General features: G+C 43.9%; 1 protein-coding gene across 1 annotated transcript in view; it reads right to left on the bottom strand.

The window, feature by feature from the left end:
• Positions 1-3,322: 3,322 nt before the first annotated feature.
• Positions 3,323-19,532, bottom strand: part of LOC311113818 (uncharacterized protein) — a gene marked incomplete at its 3' end in the record, with an annotated part of 31,310 nt that continues 15,100 nt past the window's right edge. Inside the window, exons 7-12 of the mRNA XM_084189116.1 lie at positions 7,649-8,239; positions 7,130-7,225; positions 4,515-4,748; positions 4,253-4,412; positions 4,068-4,127; positions 3,323-3,831 (exon numbers count right to left, since the gene is read on the bottom strand). Coding sequence (XP_084045242.1) covers positions 3,323-3,831; positions 4,068-4,127; positions 4,253-4,412; positions 4,515-4,748; positions 7,130-7,225; positions 7,649-8,239 — 1,650 coding nt within the window. The remainder of the gene's footprint in view (positions 3,832-4,067; positions 4,128-4,252; positions 4,413-4,514; positions 4,749-7,129; positions 7,226-7,648; positions 8,240-19,532) is intronic.

Genomic DNA, 19,532 nt, shown 5'->3' on the forward strand with positions numbered 1-19,532 from the left:
AAAGGGGGGACGCAACCACTACAGTGAGGGAAAAAGTATTTGATCCCCTCTCAAATCAGAAGGATTTCAGGCTCCCAGGTGTCTTTTATACAGGTAACGAGCTGAGATTAGGAGCACACTCTTAAAGGGAGTGCTCCTAATCTCAGCTTGTTACCTGTGTAAAAGACACCTGTCCACAGAAGCAAACAATCAATCAGATTCCAAACTCTCCGCCATGGCCAAGACCAAAGAGCTCTCCAAGGATGTCAGGGACAAGATTGTAGACCTACACAAGGCTGGAATGGGCTACAAGACCATCGACAAGCAGCTTGGTGAGAAGGGGACAACAGTTGGTGCGAATATTCGCAAATGGCAGAAACACAAAAGAACTGTCAATCTCCCTCGGCCTAGGGCTCCATGCAAGATCTCACCTCGTGGAGTTGCAATGATTTTGAGAACGGTGAGGAATAAGCCCAGAACTACACGGGAGGATCTTGTCAATGATCTCAAGGCAGCTGGGACCATAGTCACCAAGAAAACTATTGGTAACACACTACGCCGTGAAGGATTGAAATCCTGCAGCGCCTGCAAGGTCCCCCTGCTCAAGAAAGCACATATACATGCCCGTCTGAAGTTTGCCAATGAACATCTGAATGATTCAGAGGAGAACTGGGTGAAAGTGTTGTGCTCCAAAATGGAGCTCTTTGGCATCAACTCAACTCAGCGTGTTTGGAGGAGGAGGAATGCTGCTTATGACCCCAAGAACACCATCCCCACCGTCAAACATGGAGGTGGAAACATTATGCTTTGGGGTTTTTTTCTGCTAAGGGGACAGGACAACTTCACCGCATCAAAGGGACGATGGACGGGGCCATGTACCGTCAAATCTTGGGTGAGAACCTCCTTCCCTCAGCCAGGGCATTGAAAATGGGTCGTGGATGGGTATTCCAGCATGACAATGACCCAAAACACACGGCCAAGGCAACAAAGGAGTGGCTCAAGAAGAACCACATTAAGGTCCTGGAGTGGCCTACCCAGTCTCCAGACCTTAATCCCATAGAAAATCTGTGGAGGGAGCTGAAGGTTCGAGTTGCCAAACGTCAGCCTCGAAACCTTAATGACTTGGAGAAGATCTACAAAGAGGAGTGGGAAAAACTCCCTCCTGAGATGTGTGCAAACCTGGTGGCCAACTACAAGAAACGTCTGACCTCTGATTTCCAACAAGGGTTTTGCCACCAAGTACTAAGTCATGTTTTGCAGAGGGGTCAAATATTTATTTCCCTCATTAAAATGCAAATCAATTTATAACAATTTATAATTGTTGTGTTGTTATTCTGTCTCTCACTGTTCAAATAAACCTACCATTAAAATTATAGACTGATCATTTCTTTGTCAGTTTGCAAACGTACAAAATCAGCAGGGGATCAAATACTTTTTTCCCTCACTGTAACATTACAGTATGATATTCTAACGAGGCAACCACTAACATTACAGTATGATATTCTAATGAGGCAACCACTAACATTACAGTATGATATTCTAATGAGGCAACCACTAACATTACAGTATGATATTCTAATGAGGCAACCACTAACATTACAGTATGCTATTCTAATGAGGCAACCACTAACATTACAGTATGATTTCTAATGAGGCATCCACTAACATTACAGTATGATATTCTAACGAGGCAACCACTAACATTACAGTATGATATTCTAATGAGGCAACCACTAACATTACAGTATGATATTCTAATGAGGCATCCACTAACATTACAGTATGATATTCAAACGAGGCAACCACTAACATTACAGTATAATATTCTAATGAGGCAACCACTAACATTACAGTATGATATTCTAATGAGGCAACCACTAACATTCCAGTATGATATTCTAATATGCTAATGAGGCAACAACTAACATTACAGTATGATATTCTAATGAGGCAACCACTAACATTACAGTATGATATTCTAACGAGGCAACCACTAACATTACAGTATGGTATTCTAATGAGGCAACCACTAACATTACAGTATGATATTCTAATGAGGCAACCACTAACATTACAGTATGATTTCTAATGAGGCAACCCCTAACATTACAGTATGATATTCTAACGAGGCAACCACTAACATTACAGTATGATATTCTAATGAGGCAACCACTAACATTACGGTATGATATTCTAATGAGGCAACCAATAATACTACAGTATGATATTCTAATAGTCTAATGCCAGTGAGCAAATCTCCAATCTCCACCCTATTCCCTATGTAGTGCACTACTTTAGATCTGGTCAGAAGTAGCCTAGTGCACTACGTAGGGAACAGGGTGTCAATTGGGCCAGAGTCAGTAACTCCCCTGTGTATGAATTGTCTCTCTATCTTATCTGTCTTCTATATGATGTTCTCCTCTCCTCCTCTCTTCTCTCCTCTATTCACTCTATTCTATCATCCACACCACATGCCAGCTTCAACACAATCCATTTACAAGTTAAAGACACACCTTGGAATAAATAGCAAAGGAAAACTACTACTAGATGGATTTTTTATTTCCCATCACCATGAATCATATTTATTAACTGAACAGTACCAGACCTAACTTCATCTGTTCCTGACTCTGGGTAGTGGATTAAAAAGACCATCAATCTCCAATGATATTAAAGTACAATTCTGAACATTACTCATATACTGAGTGGCAAGTCAAGATATCTGCTGGGTTTTTATTGTTTGGTTAATAGCACCACCTGCTGGACAGGTTTAATGTTGCTTGACTGAGCAGGACGGGAGAAAAAAAAGATGCCAAACTTAGGGCCGGTTTCCCGTACATCTCCATTGAACATGCTTTTTAGTCTAGGACTAGGCTTCATCTGTGTCCGGGAAACCGGCCCATATAGTTCAATTAGCAAGTAAGTAACACTACCTGTTCCATGATACTGAGGAAAATGACATTGAGACAGAGAACCAATTGAGAAAACATTTCAATGGTTCTGAATGACAACCAACACACATTAACAGCATACATCATGATTAATGTGAATATATAAGATTAAAACATTGCACTTAAAAAAATATGAATGCATTGAATTGTAATTCATAACATCTTCTGAAGATCAAATCAATCAAATCATTGTACATAAAAACAGAGCAGAATGAATCATCACATTTGGGGACCATCACCACCAGCATGACTAGTATCTATGTGGACCCTACTACAGTTTAACCAGCTCAGCTATAGACTACACCAGCATGACTAGTATCTATGTGGACCCTACTACCGTTTAACCAGCTCAGCTATAGACTACACCAGCATGACTAGTATCTATGTGGACCCTACTACAGTTTAACCAGCTCAGCAGTACCAGAGAGATAAAACCCAGGATAGAGGGGCTGAGTGAATGTGGTCTGGACTCTGTGGAGGAGGGTCATTGTGTCAGAGACACTGTAGAAGGACAGAGTACCTGCCTTGTGATCCAGGTACACTCCTACTCTTGAGGACTGAGGGCCTGATACTTTAGTCACAACATTATTGTGTCTGAACCAATAACCAACACTATAACACAGTAAACTCCAGGACTTGTCATTCTCTCCAAATCCACCATCTGTCTCTGTTCTGCTGATGTCTGTATATGAGACTGCTGTAACACACCACCCACTCCACTCCACCTCCCAGTAACAGCGTCCAGACAGACCCTCTCTACACAGAACCTGATAGTAGTTGGTGAATCTGTCTGGATGAACAGGATATGGTTGGACTTGGTCTGTATAGGTCACCTTTCTGTTCCCTTCAGACAGAGAGAGGAGTGTGTGTGCTGTGTTTGGGTCCAGTGTGAGCTGACAGGAATCTGGGAGAAGAGCAGAGCAGAGACCAATGAGGGGAGTTAGAACAATAAGTGAAGTCAGATACTGTATCTACCCTGTCTTTGATTAGAGCACAGCAGAGATCAAATCAGAGAAATATGAGGAGTCAGATAGATACCCAGTCTTTGATTAGATCTACTATTGCTATATATTTCTAGAGGGATTGTTAGGAGTGTCAGTAAAAAGAGACTGTTAGTTACTTCAGAATAAAGAGACTCACATTGTAAGAACTGTTCTCTGGTCTTGGGCTCTGGAGGCAGTACAACATCCACTATATTCACTACAGACACACAAACACATTCACAGAGAGAGGGAATGTTATCATCATACCATATTCCACATGTATATGACTAGTAGGGAACTTTCAATGGTTTAAAGTTGATGTTCTTATTATTTTCAACACACCTGTAGTGGAGATCTTGGTCCATTCTCCTTTAAGGACGTCTTCTAGTTTCTCTCTCAGTTCAGACACAGTCTTACTCACATCTCCAAAGTACTGAAGAGGACGGACAATGATGCTGGGTAAGTCTGAAGATACACTGGTACCGGAGAGAGACTGATATCTCTGGAGGGAGAGAGAGAGAGAGAGAGAGAACAGAACCAAATGATTGAGAGTTTCACATTGAGTTTTAATTTCATATCACATGTATCAAGGCAGTTGAGTTACCTGGAGGAAATGGATGTGATCCTCTGTGTGTGAGAGCTGCTCCAGCTCAGTGCTTCTCTTCTTCAGCTCAGCTATCTCCTGCTCCAGTTGCTCCAGGAGTCCTTCAGCTTGACTCACTTGAGCCTTCTCTTGGGCTCTGATCAGCTCCTTCACCTCAGAGCGCCTTCTCTCAATGGAGCGGATCAGCTCGGTAAAGATCGTATCACTGTCCTCCACTGCTGCCTGTGCAGAGCTCTGTTAAGAGAGAGAGAGAGAGAGAGAAAGAGAGACTGACTTGTCTTACTTTAATGAGCCATCCTCATTACACTAACACCCCCACTCCTAAAAGCACATTGCGTGCCACCACAACCTCCACACAATCACATTATCCAGTACCCAACACCACAGTACAATACACCATCCAGCACCACATTCCAACCGTCCATCCAACCCCTCCTCTCCAGCCGTACAGACAGCCCCCCTGAGCCCCCATACCTCCTGAAACATCTCCACACTGTTGATCATTTTGTACAACTCAAACTCAACCCTAAGGCGTCAACAGTAATGGCATTACCCTGGCAACACAGAAAAAACATGATGAACAGTCTGTCATTGCAGAAAACGGACACCCCTCCCCAACTCCCAGGTCAACCCGTGCCAACCAGCTATTGGTGTCCAGGGCTCCATGTAATACCCTCCACTGGACGACCCCTGACCTTTCCAGCACTGGGAGCTTATAGAGCACCCTCCACCTATACCCTGCCATGCTCTCAGCCCCCACAACCCCCTGCCACTGATGCCCCTTCACTCCCGCTAAGCTCCTGATGTGTTTAACATTGACACTGAGGGAGTCAGAACGCTGCCACCCTGACCATAAAACGTTTACTAACTTGCGCTGCAGGTCCACAAGCAGAACGCCTGGAAGCTGCGGAGGTGCACTAATTTGCGTGCACTAATTTAAATTCACTAACTTGCGCTGCAGGTCCACAAGCAGACCACCGGGGGCGTTGAGAATGGCCAATTTAAGCCATAGAGAGGATGCCACCAAGTTGTTGATGATCAGCACCCTCACTCTGTATGCCACTTGGGAGATGAGCCACCTCCACTTCGTCAGCCTCGACACCACCGCTTGTGACACTCCTTCCCAGTTCTTCCTATCCCAACCCTCCGAGCCCAGATACACCCCAAGCATCTTGAGCCACTCACAGCCCCACTGCAACCCCCCTGGAAGATGGGAGGTGCCCTGTCCCTCCATGCCCCACATAACAGAGCCTCACTCTTGCCCCAGTTTACCTAAGCAGAATACGCCCCCTCGTACACCCTCAAACTATTCTCCAGGGCCTGTAGGTTCTGCTCATCCCTAACCAACACAGACGTCATCAGCGTATGCTGACACTGCTATGCCTGTCCCCAACCCTATGCCTGGCTCCCATACTCCCTGTAGCCTCCTGCGTAGCAGGCCCAGAAAGGGCTCAATAACAAGATTGTATAGCTGCCCTGACAGTGGGCATCCCTGGTGAATGCCCCTCCCTACCCAGACTGGCCTACTGAGCCCTCCCCACACCTTGACCATACATGAAGCCCCAGTGTACAGCATTTGAACACAGGCCACAAAATTCTCCCCACAACCAAAACAACACATTGAACAGATATTCATGGTCCACCCTATCAAAGGCTTTCTCCTGATTATGAACAGATTGTCTGTGTTTGAGCGTCCTGGTACACAGTACGTTTGGTCCTTCTGTACAATAGAGTCCAGGTGGGACTTCAGTCTGTTAACGAGGACGTTGGTAAAGACCTTATAGTCCAAACAGAGCAATGCCACAGGCCTCCAGTTCTTTATGTCGCTCAAATCCCTATTTTGGGTAGGAGAATCAAAGCCTCCCGTCTACAGCTTAGCGACAGCTCCCCCACCCCGACGCACTCACACAACACGTCCTGTAAAATAATTCCCCAGACCTTTTTTTAAAAAAAATCAGAGGCAGACCGTCTGAGAGACGGCAGCTGAGAGTTTGTGAAAGGCCAGGGAAATGTCAATTCTCTGTTACAGAGAGAGTATGAAAGGTCTGTGAGCAGAACCTGAGAACAACCAGGATCACAGAGTTATGCCCTCTATAAATCAGAGTACAACTCCACAGCCGCGGCCTCATCTCCCCACAACAGAAGTTACCCGCCCATCAGGCTCCCTCATCTCCCCACAACAGAAGTTACCCACCCATCAGGCTCCCTCATCTCCCCACAACAGAAGTTACCCACCCATCAGGCTCCCTCATCTCCCCACAACAGAAGTTACCCGCCCATCAGACAAACATAAAACAAGGGATCTTCTTGGTTTCCCCACTCTGTTTTTCCAACCCCAAAAAGAAAGAGCTGGGAGCATCCATCTCTCTCAACACGGAAATCTAGCTCTGGGCTTGCCTTACATCCCATCACTGACAGAGAGACTCAAACTCCCCCTTCAGCTGTCCCCACCTCGCCGGTTACATTAAGCAGTCTATACTCTGAAAGGGGTCCAGACAGCTTGTTCCCAATAGTGGGGTCAGTGGGATTGGATAGGGGCCCCTCTCTCTCTCTCTCTCTCTCTGACTGGAGGAGAGAAGTGAAATGGTGTGTCTCCTCTGGTCAACAATACTCACCTTGAGAGACTCCACAGCCTGTTGGAGCTCCTTCAGCTCCTTCTCTCTCTCCTGGAATCTCTGCTGGACCTTCTGCTGACTCATCCCCAGCTGCCTCTGTGGAGAATCACTCTTCAATGAGCTACCAAGCTTTATTTGTCCAGTAGATCAATAGTATAGTAATGGGACATAGGGCCAATAGAGAGGAAGGTCTAAAATCTTGAGGAAGTCCCTTTACCATAAGATATTTAAATGTTGCTATGTGAATGATTCTAGTTTTTATGGTAGACGTACATGTATCAAGGGGTTGAGACTGAACTTTGAACTCCTAAAAGGGCATTCGGAATGATAATAGTGTTTGACTTCAGAAAATGGTGATACATTGGGAGCAAACACAATATACTCAAGGTTTGTGTTCATATTTGTTCTGCCGTGGATCGATATCATTTGAATGATCTCATATTCAAACAGCCTTAGTTCCTACTGTATCTTTAATTATTTGTTTATCAGACAGTCATCAACAAGTAGTTCTGGTCTTACCTGTTTCTCAGTCCTCTCTGCTGCAGCTGACACTGTATCATGGCCTTTATGTTCATCCATTGTACACAGATAACAGATACACTGTTGATCGGTACGACAGAAAACCTCCAGCAGTTTGTCATGATGAGAGCAGATCTTCTCCTGTAGTTGTGCGGTGGCTTTGACCAGCTTGTGCTTCTTGAAAGCAGGAGATTCATAGTGAGGTTGGAGGTGAATCTCACAGTAAGAGGCCAGACACACCAGACAGGACATGAGGGCTTTCTGCCTTCTGATCCCAGTGTAGACATCACACGCCACATCTCCAGGTCCAGCATAGCACAGAGCAGGAGGGGGAGCAGCCTGGAGTCCTGTTTTCTTCAGTTTCTCCACCAACTCAGCCAACATGTTATTTTTCCTCAGATTAGGCCTTGGAGTGAAGGTCTCTCTGCACTGAGGACAGCTATAGAACCCTTTCAGATCATCCTGATCCCAGCTTTCTTTAATACAGCCCATACAGTAGCTGTGTCCACAGGCAGTAGTCACTGGATCCTTCAGTGGATCCAGACAGATGGAGCAACAGAACAGTTCCCGATTCTCTGCCATTTTGGTGCTCTCTCCCATAGGTTAAGCAATGGCAGTGTCAAAGATAACTTTCTGTTTCATGGAACTCTACACCAGAGGACAGGGAGGGGCTTCCTCTTGACTGTGTACTCTGTATGTAGAGGGGGTGTGGTTTCTTTGATAAGGAAGTGTGACAGAGTGTTGGGTAGTAGCCAGAGATGTTCAGTATTTCTCTTACATCTATTTGAAATACGTGTTTTAATGACTTCTGAGTATTTTGTCATTTGAATCACACTGGGCTGAACTAAACATTTCAAAATACTAAATACTTTTCTATACCATTTTTTAAAATTGTGATTCACATTTTGCAATAATTGAAAGTCGCTCTGGATAAGAGTGTCTGCTAAATGATTACAATGTAAATGTAAATGCAAAAATTAATAATTGCAATCACTGAAAAACTCAATTTAAAGGGATTCTTCGGGATTTAGGCAATGAAGCCCTTTATCTATTTCCCCAGAGTCAGATGAACTCATGGACACCATTTTAATGTCTCTGCATCCTGTATGAAGGAAGTTTGTAGTAGTTTTGGGAGCCAATGCCAACTAGCGTTAGCGCAATGACTGGAAGTCTATGGCATGCTAGCAGTTACTATAGACTTCAAAGCGCTAATGCTAGTTAGAAACTTCCTTCAAACTGTAGAGACAAATAAATGGTTCCATTCATTCATTGATTTTTAGAACATTTTCAGGTCATTGTTTGTTTTCAGTGGAAAGTCCAAATACATTATTTTTCAGATGCTGGCAAAGCTATAATGTTTATTTATCCTCCATAAAGTTGTCCTAGAATCTGTTGTTACCCTGACCTCTCCCACAGATTCCATCAGGTTACTACATTCAGACCATGACCTCTAACCTTTGCTTTGTCTTGGCCAGGTCGCAGTTGTAAATGAGAACCTGTTCTCAACTGGCTTACCTGGTTAAATAAAGGTGAAATAAATAAATAAATAAAAAATAAATAAAAACCTGCACCTGAACAGCTTCCTGCTGCCCATCGGTGCCATGAACGTCATCAGCATCCTACCTCTGCTGCTGCTGGCCCCTCTCATGGAGTGTGTCACCTCCTGCTACCTGTCCATGGAGAAAACACCCTTCTCCCCCGGCAGAGTCATCAGTAAGCACACACACACACACACGGCACAGATACACACACAAACACACACAGAGAAAGACACACACACACACACACCCTACTGGTGTACCTGCCCCCTACTGGTGTATTAGAGACAGACAAGAGACGTTTGAACCAAATGAATGCTTCTTTCTCTTCCCAGCCTTCCTCTCTTCTCTGTTCCAGGCTCTGTGATCTCCTTCCACCTGACACCCAGTCATATCAGAGGCATCTCCCTGCACTTCCTCCCCCTGTGGATATACTGCTACATAGATGACTGGAAATAGCTGATTCATTGGGTCAATCAATTCAATAACAGAGCAATTCCAATGTCATGATGATGAGTTTTATATTGAAAGATCACATTGATACAGAATACAGAATTGTTTGGATTCATACATGTACATGGGTGATTTAAATATTCTCATCTTATCATAAATGGATCAACAATGATCCCAGTTTCTGATTTGACTGGTTTGCCAGTACTACAGTTTACATCAAGAGAAAAAGAGACCCATTTACAGAGGATTGCAACAGCCAAGAGGTGATCAGGTAGACAGTAAAAGTCTGAAGCCTGAGTGTCAGTCTGTATGTGCCATCATGCCATCTGTTAAGCAAGAGCACTAACAGATCTGGGACCAGGCTTTTATTTTTATTTTTACAATAACTTTAAAAAAGGGGAATTGAACCAGATCATAGGCCTACTGGAAGACTGTTAATAACCCAGAAGCTCTCCATCAATATGTCTGAAATGGTTGAAATCATCTGTATCTACTGGTAATTATTGAGATATGATTTTGTACCAATCCCAAACCCAGGATAGAGGGGCTGAGTGAATGTGGTCTGGACTCTGTGGAGGAGGGTCATTGTGTCAGAGACGCTGTAGAAGGACAGAGTTCCTGCCCTGTGGTCCAGGTCCACTCCTACTCTGGAGGACCAGGGGACAGATATTTCTGTTTTATTAGCATTGGGCCAAAACCTACAATGGGGGGATAGCACTCCAAAGTCCAGGACTGACTGTTACCTAGAAATGTAGACTCTGGGACCTTTCCTTTCCTGATGATCCCTCTATATGACACTGCTATTTCAACCCATCCACCGCTCCACTCTACCTCCCAGTAGCAGACTCGAGACAGGCCCTCTCTCCACAGCAGCTGTCTCCAGTAGTCAGGATAGGGCTGAGCTTTATCAGTGGCTGTCACCTTCCTGTTTCCCTCAGACAGGCTGAGTTCTGGATGAGCTGTATTCAGATCCAATGTCAGCTGGAGGACGTCTGACTGATGAACAACAAAACCCAATAAGGAAAAGAAAGAACATGTATGTTGTCTTTGAGAGGGTGTTTGAATATCACTTACAGAGGGACAACTCTTCTTTGGTCTTCAGCTAAGGAGACATTTCGAATTCTGTCACTATTAAAAAATGCAACTTCATATCACATGGAACAAGGCAGTTGAGTTACCTGGAGGAAATGGTTGTGATCCTCTGTGTGTGAGAGCTGCTCCAGCTCAGTGCTTCTCTTCCTCAGCTCAGCTATCTCCTGCTCCAGTTGCTCCAGGAGTCCTTTAACCCGTCTCGCTGCAGTCTTCTCCTGGCCTCTAATCAACCTTTTCACCTCAGTGAGTATTCTCTCAATGGACCCGATCAGTTCAGTAAAGATTGTCTCATACTTACTAACTTCTGCCTGTACAGAGCACTGATAACTCACAGAGAGAGAGGAGGGGGTCAATTTCCACTGTTACTGGATTCCAGACAACCTGTTCCCCAGTGTTGTCTTGGTACTATTTTCACAAGTGTGTGGTACAATTTCACAACTCTTAGAACAAAACTCATCACAGATCGTCAAAAAGGCTGTTACTTTTTTCTTCTAAACTTGAAGCACATTTTCAATTGACTAAGTACAAAACACAAAACCACACAGTAACATTTTCACCAAACCTAATCAGTGTTTCATCTAGAGAAATACCTTTCATATAAAGTAAATGCCTTTCAAAATGCAATGCTCACAATACTTTTCATATGATTCTCTTCTCATTTGTTTAAATACATTTGACCATCACTTAGTCTAACTGCGCTTAATGGTTAATCACTTAACCGTTTGGTAAAACTATAGATTTTAAACTGGTTTGTCTACTATATAAGGATTTTGAGAACTACAGAAATAAAATGTGTTTGTAAAGTATAAACATCTAGATAACATGTATGATACATGATAACCATACATAATGACTGCTCATTATTGCTAATTGATTCCACATAGTGGGAACCACAATTGGTCACCATATAAAATGATGTTTATGAACATTTCTTTCAACATGGAGCAGGATAGACAGCAAGGGAGAGGAAGAAATCAAAGAGCTCGTGGACAAGGGGCCAATCAGAGAGGAGGGATGGGCCCCATTAAAGAGGTCAAAGAGGTGGACATGGGTCCCGTCAAAGAGGTCAGAGGTCAAAGAGGTGGACATGGGTCCCGTCAAAGAGGTGGACATCAGAGAGGGAGACAGACGGCAGGGAACTGTTGTGTCTAATGAAGTCCGGGCCATCGTCGTTGACCATGTGGTAAACAGAGGCCTTACCATGGCAGAGGCTGCCAGATTAGTTCACCCCAATCTGAAAATATCAACTGTCAATAAGATCATGAGAACATTTTCTCCAAGAAAACCGGTAAGTCTGCTGGATATGCACTATGCTTTACCATTACATTTACAATAAATTACATGTTGTAATGCATGTAAATTCACATAACTTGTTCCAGTATTCTTCCAGTATGATCTACTGACAGTATACTCTTGTTCTACCCTCAGAATTGACAGAAGACCCCATGGTGGTGGTCGTGTTCTGACCGACCAGCAGGAGTGGGCAGTGGTGGAAATGGTGAGGGCCAGGAATGACATACGTCTGTCTGAAATAAAGCAGGCCATTGAGGAGAATGATGACACCTTTGCCAATGTGGCATCCATCAGCCTACCAACAATCACCCGCCTTTTGAAGAGGCACCAGGTATCTATGGAACACATTGACCTGGAGCCTTCTGGGAGAAACAACTGGGGGCCGAGTATGTTCAGCTATACCATTCTTTATAGGGGTTGGACATTTTGTGTTCCCCTTTCATCCTGCATTGGTATCAGAAGTCTGATGGCACTATGGTTTGATAAAGTGACTAGTAAATGACAAAAATGTGTACTCTGTATGTAGAGGGGGTGTGGTTTCTTTGATAAGGAAGTGTGACAGATTTTTTGGTAGTCGGCAGAGATAGTTTGTATTTATGTTACATGCATTTGAAATACATATATGAATTACTTCGGAGTATTTAGTCATTTGAATTATGCTGGGATGAACTACACTCCAATGTATTTTGAAAATACAAAATACTTTTCTATACCATTTTTTTATAGCGGTTCACATCTTGTGGCCCCCCTTTCACCCTGCATTGGTATCAGAAGTCTGATGGCACTATGGTGTGATAAGAGCGTCTGCTAAATGAACTAAATATACATGTAAAAAAGAACACTTGAAAAATATGCTGGGTATTAAAATAATGAGCTCTGCACCCAAAAGAAGGCCAATAATAATACCCAGTGTGCTTTGCAATTGTTCATTTTTACATTGTCATTTTAGTCATTTAGCAGAGACTCATATCCAGAGAGACTTACCATCAGTACATTCAACTAAGGTAGATGAACAATCTCATATCACAGTCATAGAAAGTTAAAAGCTGTTTTCTTCCGTCACTGAGAATGTTGTTGTAGTGAAGGTGTATACTAGCAAATGTATTTACCTGTATGTATTTGTATTTTATCTACATACAACTACAAAAGTATTTTGTATTTAAGTTTGATACATTAGTCTTTAGAGTATCTGGTATTTTTAACAAGTTCCATTTTTGATGTACAGTATATTTTGCCCATCTCTGTGTTGATATATCGTCTCTCAGTGACTAGCTGATTTGGTTATGGCTACCTAGATTCATGTGGAGATCACAACACCCTTCTCCCCCGACAGAGTCATCAGTAAGCACACACAAGGCACACACACACAGACACACACAGACACACACACGGATAGACAGACAGACAAACAGACACAAACACACACACAGACAGAGACACACACACGCACAGACACACACAGACACAGACACATACACGACACACACACACACACAGACACACACACACAGACACACACACACACAGACACACACACAAATACCATCCTCATCAATGAGCCAGTCAATGTTAATGTCTCTCTCTCTCCCTCTCTCTCTGTTTCTCTCCCTGTCCCCTCCCTCCTCTCCTCTCTCAGTGCTGGGTCATGCGTGTGCGGCCCAGTCTGTCCTGGTAGCGGGCCTGTCTGAGGTCCACAGGAAGGGCTATCCTCTGACGGAGCAGGCCCTGTCAGGGAAGGTGCTCCAGGTGTCCTCCATGGCCTGCTTCCAGCTGGCTCCCCCAGTACATCCTACTGGGGCTGGCTGAGCACGTATTTCTGACACACCTATTGCTGCTACACTGTTCGTACACAGAGACAAACTGGGTTTGAGATTTCGAATGTCAATGGACACCATATGTAGTTAGGATGAAGTTAGAATGTGGAGTTTTGGAACCAACTGCCAACACGGAGGATAGTATTCTGAACTCTGGAAGCTAGGGTTAGGATGCCCCCTACTGGTGTATTAGAGACAGACAAGAGACGTTTGAACCAAATGAATGCTTCTTTCTCTTCCCAGTCTTCCTCTCTTCTCTGTTCCAGGCTCTGTGATCTCCTTCCACCTGACACCGAGTCATATCAGAGGCATCTCCCTGCACTTCCTCCCCCTGTCCTACGGAGGGGGCTGTTTCCTGGGAGCCCTCATCATCCAGCTGGTCTACCTACTCTCTGGAGGTAAAGGCTTCACTAACAGATGCATCATCGTAACCATAGAAACTGAAGAGGAACATACATTCATGTTGGAATGGTTGATGGGGTTCTGTCTGCATTATGGTGATTCAGTCCTATGGCCACTGATAGTACTGTTCTCCTGTCCAACTACAGGTAACTTCTACCCAAACACACTGCATGAAGGGAATCTGGAGCATTTCTTCTTCTTCTTAGCCATGTTGATGACCATAAACACTCTGGTGTTCTGGTGGATATCTTCCAGGTACAGTATGAGAACCTCTCATGTATCAATATAGTCACTGTAGATGAGGCAAAGGACATGAGGATTTTCAGTGATACAAATTTGAGAATTTCCTTGACCCCTTGAGGTGACCTGAACAAAGTATTAATATAGTCTGTGCAGATGAGACAGGTGACAGTATTGAGACAGGTGACAGTATTGAGACAGGTGACAGTATTTGAGACAGCTGACAGTATTGAGACAGGTGACAGTATTGAGGCAGGTGACAGTATTGAGACAGGTGACAGTATTGAGGCAGGTGACAGTATTGAGCCAGGTGACAGTATTGAGACAGGTGACAGTATTGAGACAGGTGACAGTATTGAGACAGGTGACAGTATTGAGGCAGGTGACAGTATTGAGGCAGGTGACAGTATTGAGACAGGTGACAGTATTGAGACAGGTGACAGTATTGAGACAGCTGACAGTATTGAGACAGGTGACAGTATTGAGACAGGTGACAGTATTGAGGCAGGTGACAGTATTGAGACAGGTGACAGTATTGAGACAGGTGACAGTATTGAGACAGGTGACAGTATTGAGGCAGGTGACAGTATTGAGACAGGTGACAGTATTGAGACAGGTGACAGTATTGAGCCAGGTGACAGTATTGAGACAGGTGACAGTATTGAGACAGGTGACAGTATTGAGACAGGTGACAGTATTGAGACAGGTGACAGTATTGAGACAGGTGACAGTATTGAGGCAGGTGACAGTATTGAGGCAGGTGCCAGTATTGAGCCAGATCCACCCTAGCAGTCTCTCCTCCCCTGTGTCCCAGGAACCTAGACCTGAGTGTGGTGCAGAGTAGAGCAGTAGGAAGCAGCCTTATGGCAGAGAAACTCCTGCAGTACAAGACCTGCCTGTGATTCCACGACACCATGGAACGCTCCTCCACAACAGTCTCCATAGAAACAGTGTTGTGACCTCTACACTACCTTAGTCCCCTGTAGCGCTGGACAAATGCATGTGGACACCTAATCATCGAACATCTCATTCCAAAATCATGGGCATTAATATGGAGTTTGTCCCCCCTTTGCTGCTATAACAGCCTCCACTCTTCTGGGAAGGCTTTCCACTAGATGTTGGAACATTGCTGCGGGGACTTGCTTCCATTCAGCCACAAGAGCATTAGTGAGGTCGGGCACTGATGTTGGGCGATTAGGCCTGGCTCGCAGTTGGCGTTCATATTCATCACAAAGGTGTTCGATGGGGTTGAGGTCAGGGCTCTGTGCAGGCCAGTCAAGTTCTTCCACACCGATCTCGGCAAACCATTTCTCTATGGACCTCGCTTTGTGCATGGGGGCATTGTCATGTTGAAACAAATAAGGCCTTCCCCAAACTGTTGCCACAAAGTTGGAAGCACAGAATCATCTAGAATGTCATTGTATGCTGTAGCGTTAAGATTTCCCTTCACTGGAACTAAGGGGCCTGAGCCATGAAAAACAGCCCCAGACCATTATTCCTCCTCCACAAAACGTAATAGTTAGCACTATGCATTGGGGCAAGTAGGTTTTCCTTGCATCCGCCAAATCCAGATTCGTCAGTCGGCCTGCCAGATGGTGAAGTGTGATTCATCACACGTTTCCACTGCTCCAGAGACCAATAGCGGCGAGCTTTACACTACCAGCCGAAGCTTGGCATTGCGCATGGTGATCTTAGGCTTGTGTGCGGCTGCTCGTCCCACGGATCCCATTTCATGAAGCTCCCGACGAACAGTTCTTGTGCTGACGTTGCTTCCAGAGGCAGTTTGGAACTCGGTAGTGAGTGTTGCAACCGAGGACAGATGATTTTTAAGTGCTACGCGCTTCAGCACTCAGTGGTCCCGTTGTGTGAGCTTGTGTGGCCTACCACTTTGCGGCTGAGCCGTTGTTGCTCCTAGACGTTTCCACTTCAGAATAACAGCACTTACAGTTGACCGGGGCAGCTCTAGCAGGGCAGAAATGTGACAAACTGACTTGTTAGAAAGGTGGCATCCTATGACGGTGCCACGTTGAAAGTCATTGAGCATTTTAGTAAGGCCATTCTACTGCCAATGTTTGTCTCATGGCCCTGTACTCTTTTCAATTTTTACCAGTGACCTTCCACTGGCATTACACAAAGCATGTGTGTCCATGTATGCTGATGATTCAACCATATACACATCAGCAACCACAGCTAATGAAGTCACTGAAACCCTTAACAAAGAGTTGCAGTCTGTTTTGGAATGGGTGGCCAGTAATAAACTGGTCCCGAACATCTCTAAAACTAAGAGCATTGTATTTGGTACAAATCATTCCCTAAGTTCTAGACCTCAGCTGAATCTGGTAATGAATGGTGTGGCTGTTAAACAGGTTGAGGAGACTAAATTACTTGGCGTTACCTTAGATTGTAAACTGTCATGGTCAAAACATATAGATTCAATGGTTGTAAAGATTGGGACAGGTCTGTCCGTACTAAAGAGATGCTCTGCTTTTTTGACACCACACTCCACAAAGCAAGTCCTGCAGGCTCTAGTTTTGTCTTATCTTGATTATTGTCCAGTCATATGGTCAAGTGCTGCAAAGAAAGACCTAGTTAAGCTGCAGCTGGCCCAGAACAGAGCAGCACGTCTTGCTCTTCATTGTAATCAGAGAGCTGATATTAATAGTATCCATCCCAGTCTCTCTTGGATAAGAGTTGAGTAAAGACTGACTATGTCACCTTGTTTTTATAAGAAACATTAATGTGTTGGAAATTCAGTGACACACACACACTTCACTGACACACACACTTATCCCACCAGACATGCCACCAGGGGTCTTTTCACAGTCCCCAGGTCCATGACAAATTCAAGGAAATGTGCAGTATTACAGGATACAGAGCCACCCATGATAGCATGGAACTCCCTTCCATCTTATATAGTGCAAGTGAACAGCGAACTGTGGTCCTCTGTAGCTCAGCTGGTAGAGCACGGCGCTTGTAACGCCAGGGTAGTGGGTTCGATCTCCGGGACCACCCATACGTAAAAATGTATGCATACATGACTGTAAGTCGCTTTGGATAAAAGCGTCTGCTAAATGGCATGTTATATTATATAAAAAACAAATAAAGCAACACCTCACGGCACAACGCCTCTCCCCCATGTGACCTACTTGTTGTGTGTATGTACTGACATGTATGTGTAACTGATAGATGCACACACTACATGTTAATGTTTTTAAATGTATGTAAATTGTAAAGTATTTTGTCTGTAATGTATTTTTTGTTATATGTCGGACCCCAGTAAGACTAGCTGTTGCCATTGGCGTGGGCTAATGGGGACCCTATTAAATCAAATCAAGTCTATGGGGATTGCACGGCTGTGTGCTCGATTTTATACACCTGTCAGCAACGGGTGTGGCTGAAATAGCCAAATCCACTAATTTGAAGGGGTGTCCACATACTTTTGTATATATATATTGTATGTACTGTGTATTCATTTAATTGACAGTCAGTTTTAGACAGTCAGTTTAGATCAGTGGTATTCAACAGTCAGTTTAGATCAGCGGTATTCAACAGTCAGTTTTAAACAGTCAGTTTAGATCAGCGGTATTCAACAGTCAGTTTTAGACAGTCAGTTTAGATCAGTGGTATTCAACAGTCAGTTTTAGACAGTCAGTTTAGATCAGCGGTATTCAACAGTCAGTTTTAGACAGTCAGTTTAGATCAGCGGTATTCAACAGTCAGTTTTAGACAGTCAGTTTAGATCAGCGGTATTCAACAGTCAGTTTTAGACAGTCAGTTTAGATCAGCGGTATTCAACAGTCAGTTTAGATCAGCGGTATTCAACAGTCAGTTTTAGACAGTCAGTTTAGATCAGCGGTATTCAACAGTCAGTTTTAAACAGTCAGTTTAGATCAGCGGTATTCAACAGTCAGTTTTAGACGGTCAGTTTAGATCAGCGGTATTCAACAGTCAGTTTTAAACAGTCAGTTTAGATCAGCGGTATTCAACAGTCAGTTTTAGACAGTCAGTTTAGATCAGCGGTGTTCATCAGAATAAATACGTATACTCAATAATGATCTTTCTCCAAAACGTTTGTATATTGTCCCATCCAATAATCTGTACTCTTCATTTTTTGTTTCCCCCGTGACCCCACTAGGAGTCGCGACCCCGACTTTGAATACCACTGGTTTAGACGGTCATAGACTTCAACCTTTGTGTTCCTTCCTGCTCCAATATAATGTGTGGGTGTATTATGTGTCGTCTATTGGTCTAAATGGATGTGATGTGGGAGTGTTTTATGTATCATCTATTTGTCTAAATATATATTGGTACATAGATTACTGGAAATAGCTGATTCATTGTGTCAATCAATTCAATAGTAGAGCAATTCCAATGTCATGATGATGACTTTTATTTTGAAAGACCACATTGATTCAGTAAGTGATTCAGACAACTGAATTGTTTGGATTCATACGTGTACATGGGTGATTTAACTATTCTCATCTGATCATAAATGGATCAACAATGATCCCAGTTTCTGATTTGACTGGTTTGCCAGTACTACAGTTTACATCAAGAGAAAAAGAGACACATTTACAGAGGATTGCAACAGCCAAGAGGTGATCAGGTAGACAGTAAAAGTCTGAAGCCTGAGTGTCAGTCTGTATGTGCCATCATGCCATCTGTTAAGCAAGACCACTAACAGATCTGGGACCAGGCTTTTATTTTTATTTTTACAATAACTTTAAAAAAGGGGAATTGAACCAGATCATAGGCCTACTGGAAGACTGTTAATAACCCAGAAGCTCTCCATCAACATGTCTGAAATGGTTGAAATCATCTGTACCTACTGGTAATTATTGAGATATGATTTTGTACCAATCCCAAACCCAGGATAGAGGGGCTGAGTGAATGTGGTCTGGACTCTGTGGAGGAGGGTCATTGTGTCAGAGACGCTGTAGAAGGACAGAGTTCCTGCCTTGTGATCCAGGTACACTCCTACTCTGGAGGACCAGGGGACAGATATTTCTGTTTTATTAGCATTGGGCCAAACCCTACAATGGGGGGGGGATA

This window comes from Coregonus lavaretus (genome assembly GCF_964263955.1).
Source record: "Coregonus lavaretus genome assembly, contig: HAP1_SCAFFOLD_1305, whole genome shotgun sequence".
Lineage (NCBI taxonomy): Eukaryota > Metazoa > Chordata > Actinopteri > Salmoniformes > Salmonidae > Coregonus > Coregonus lavaretus.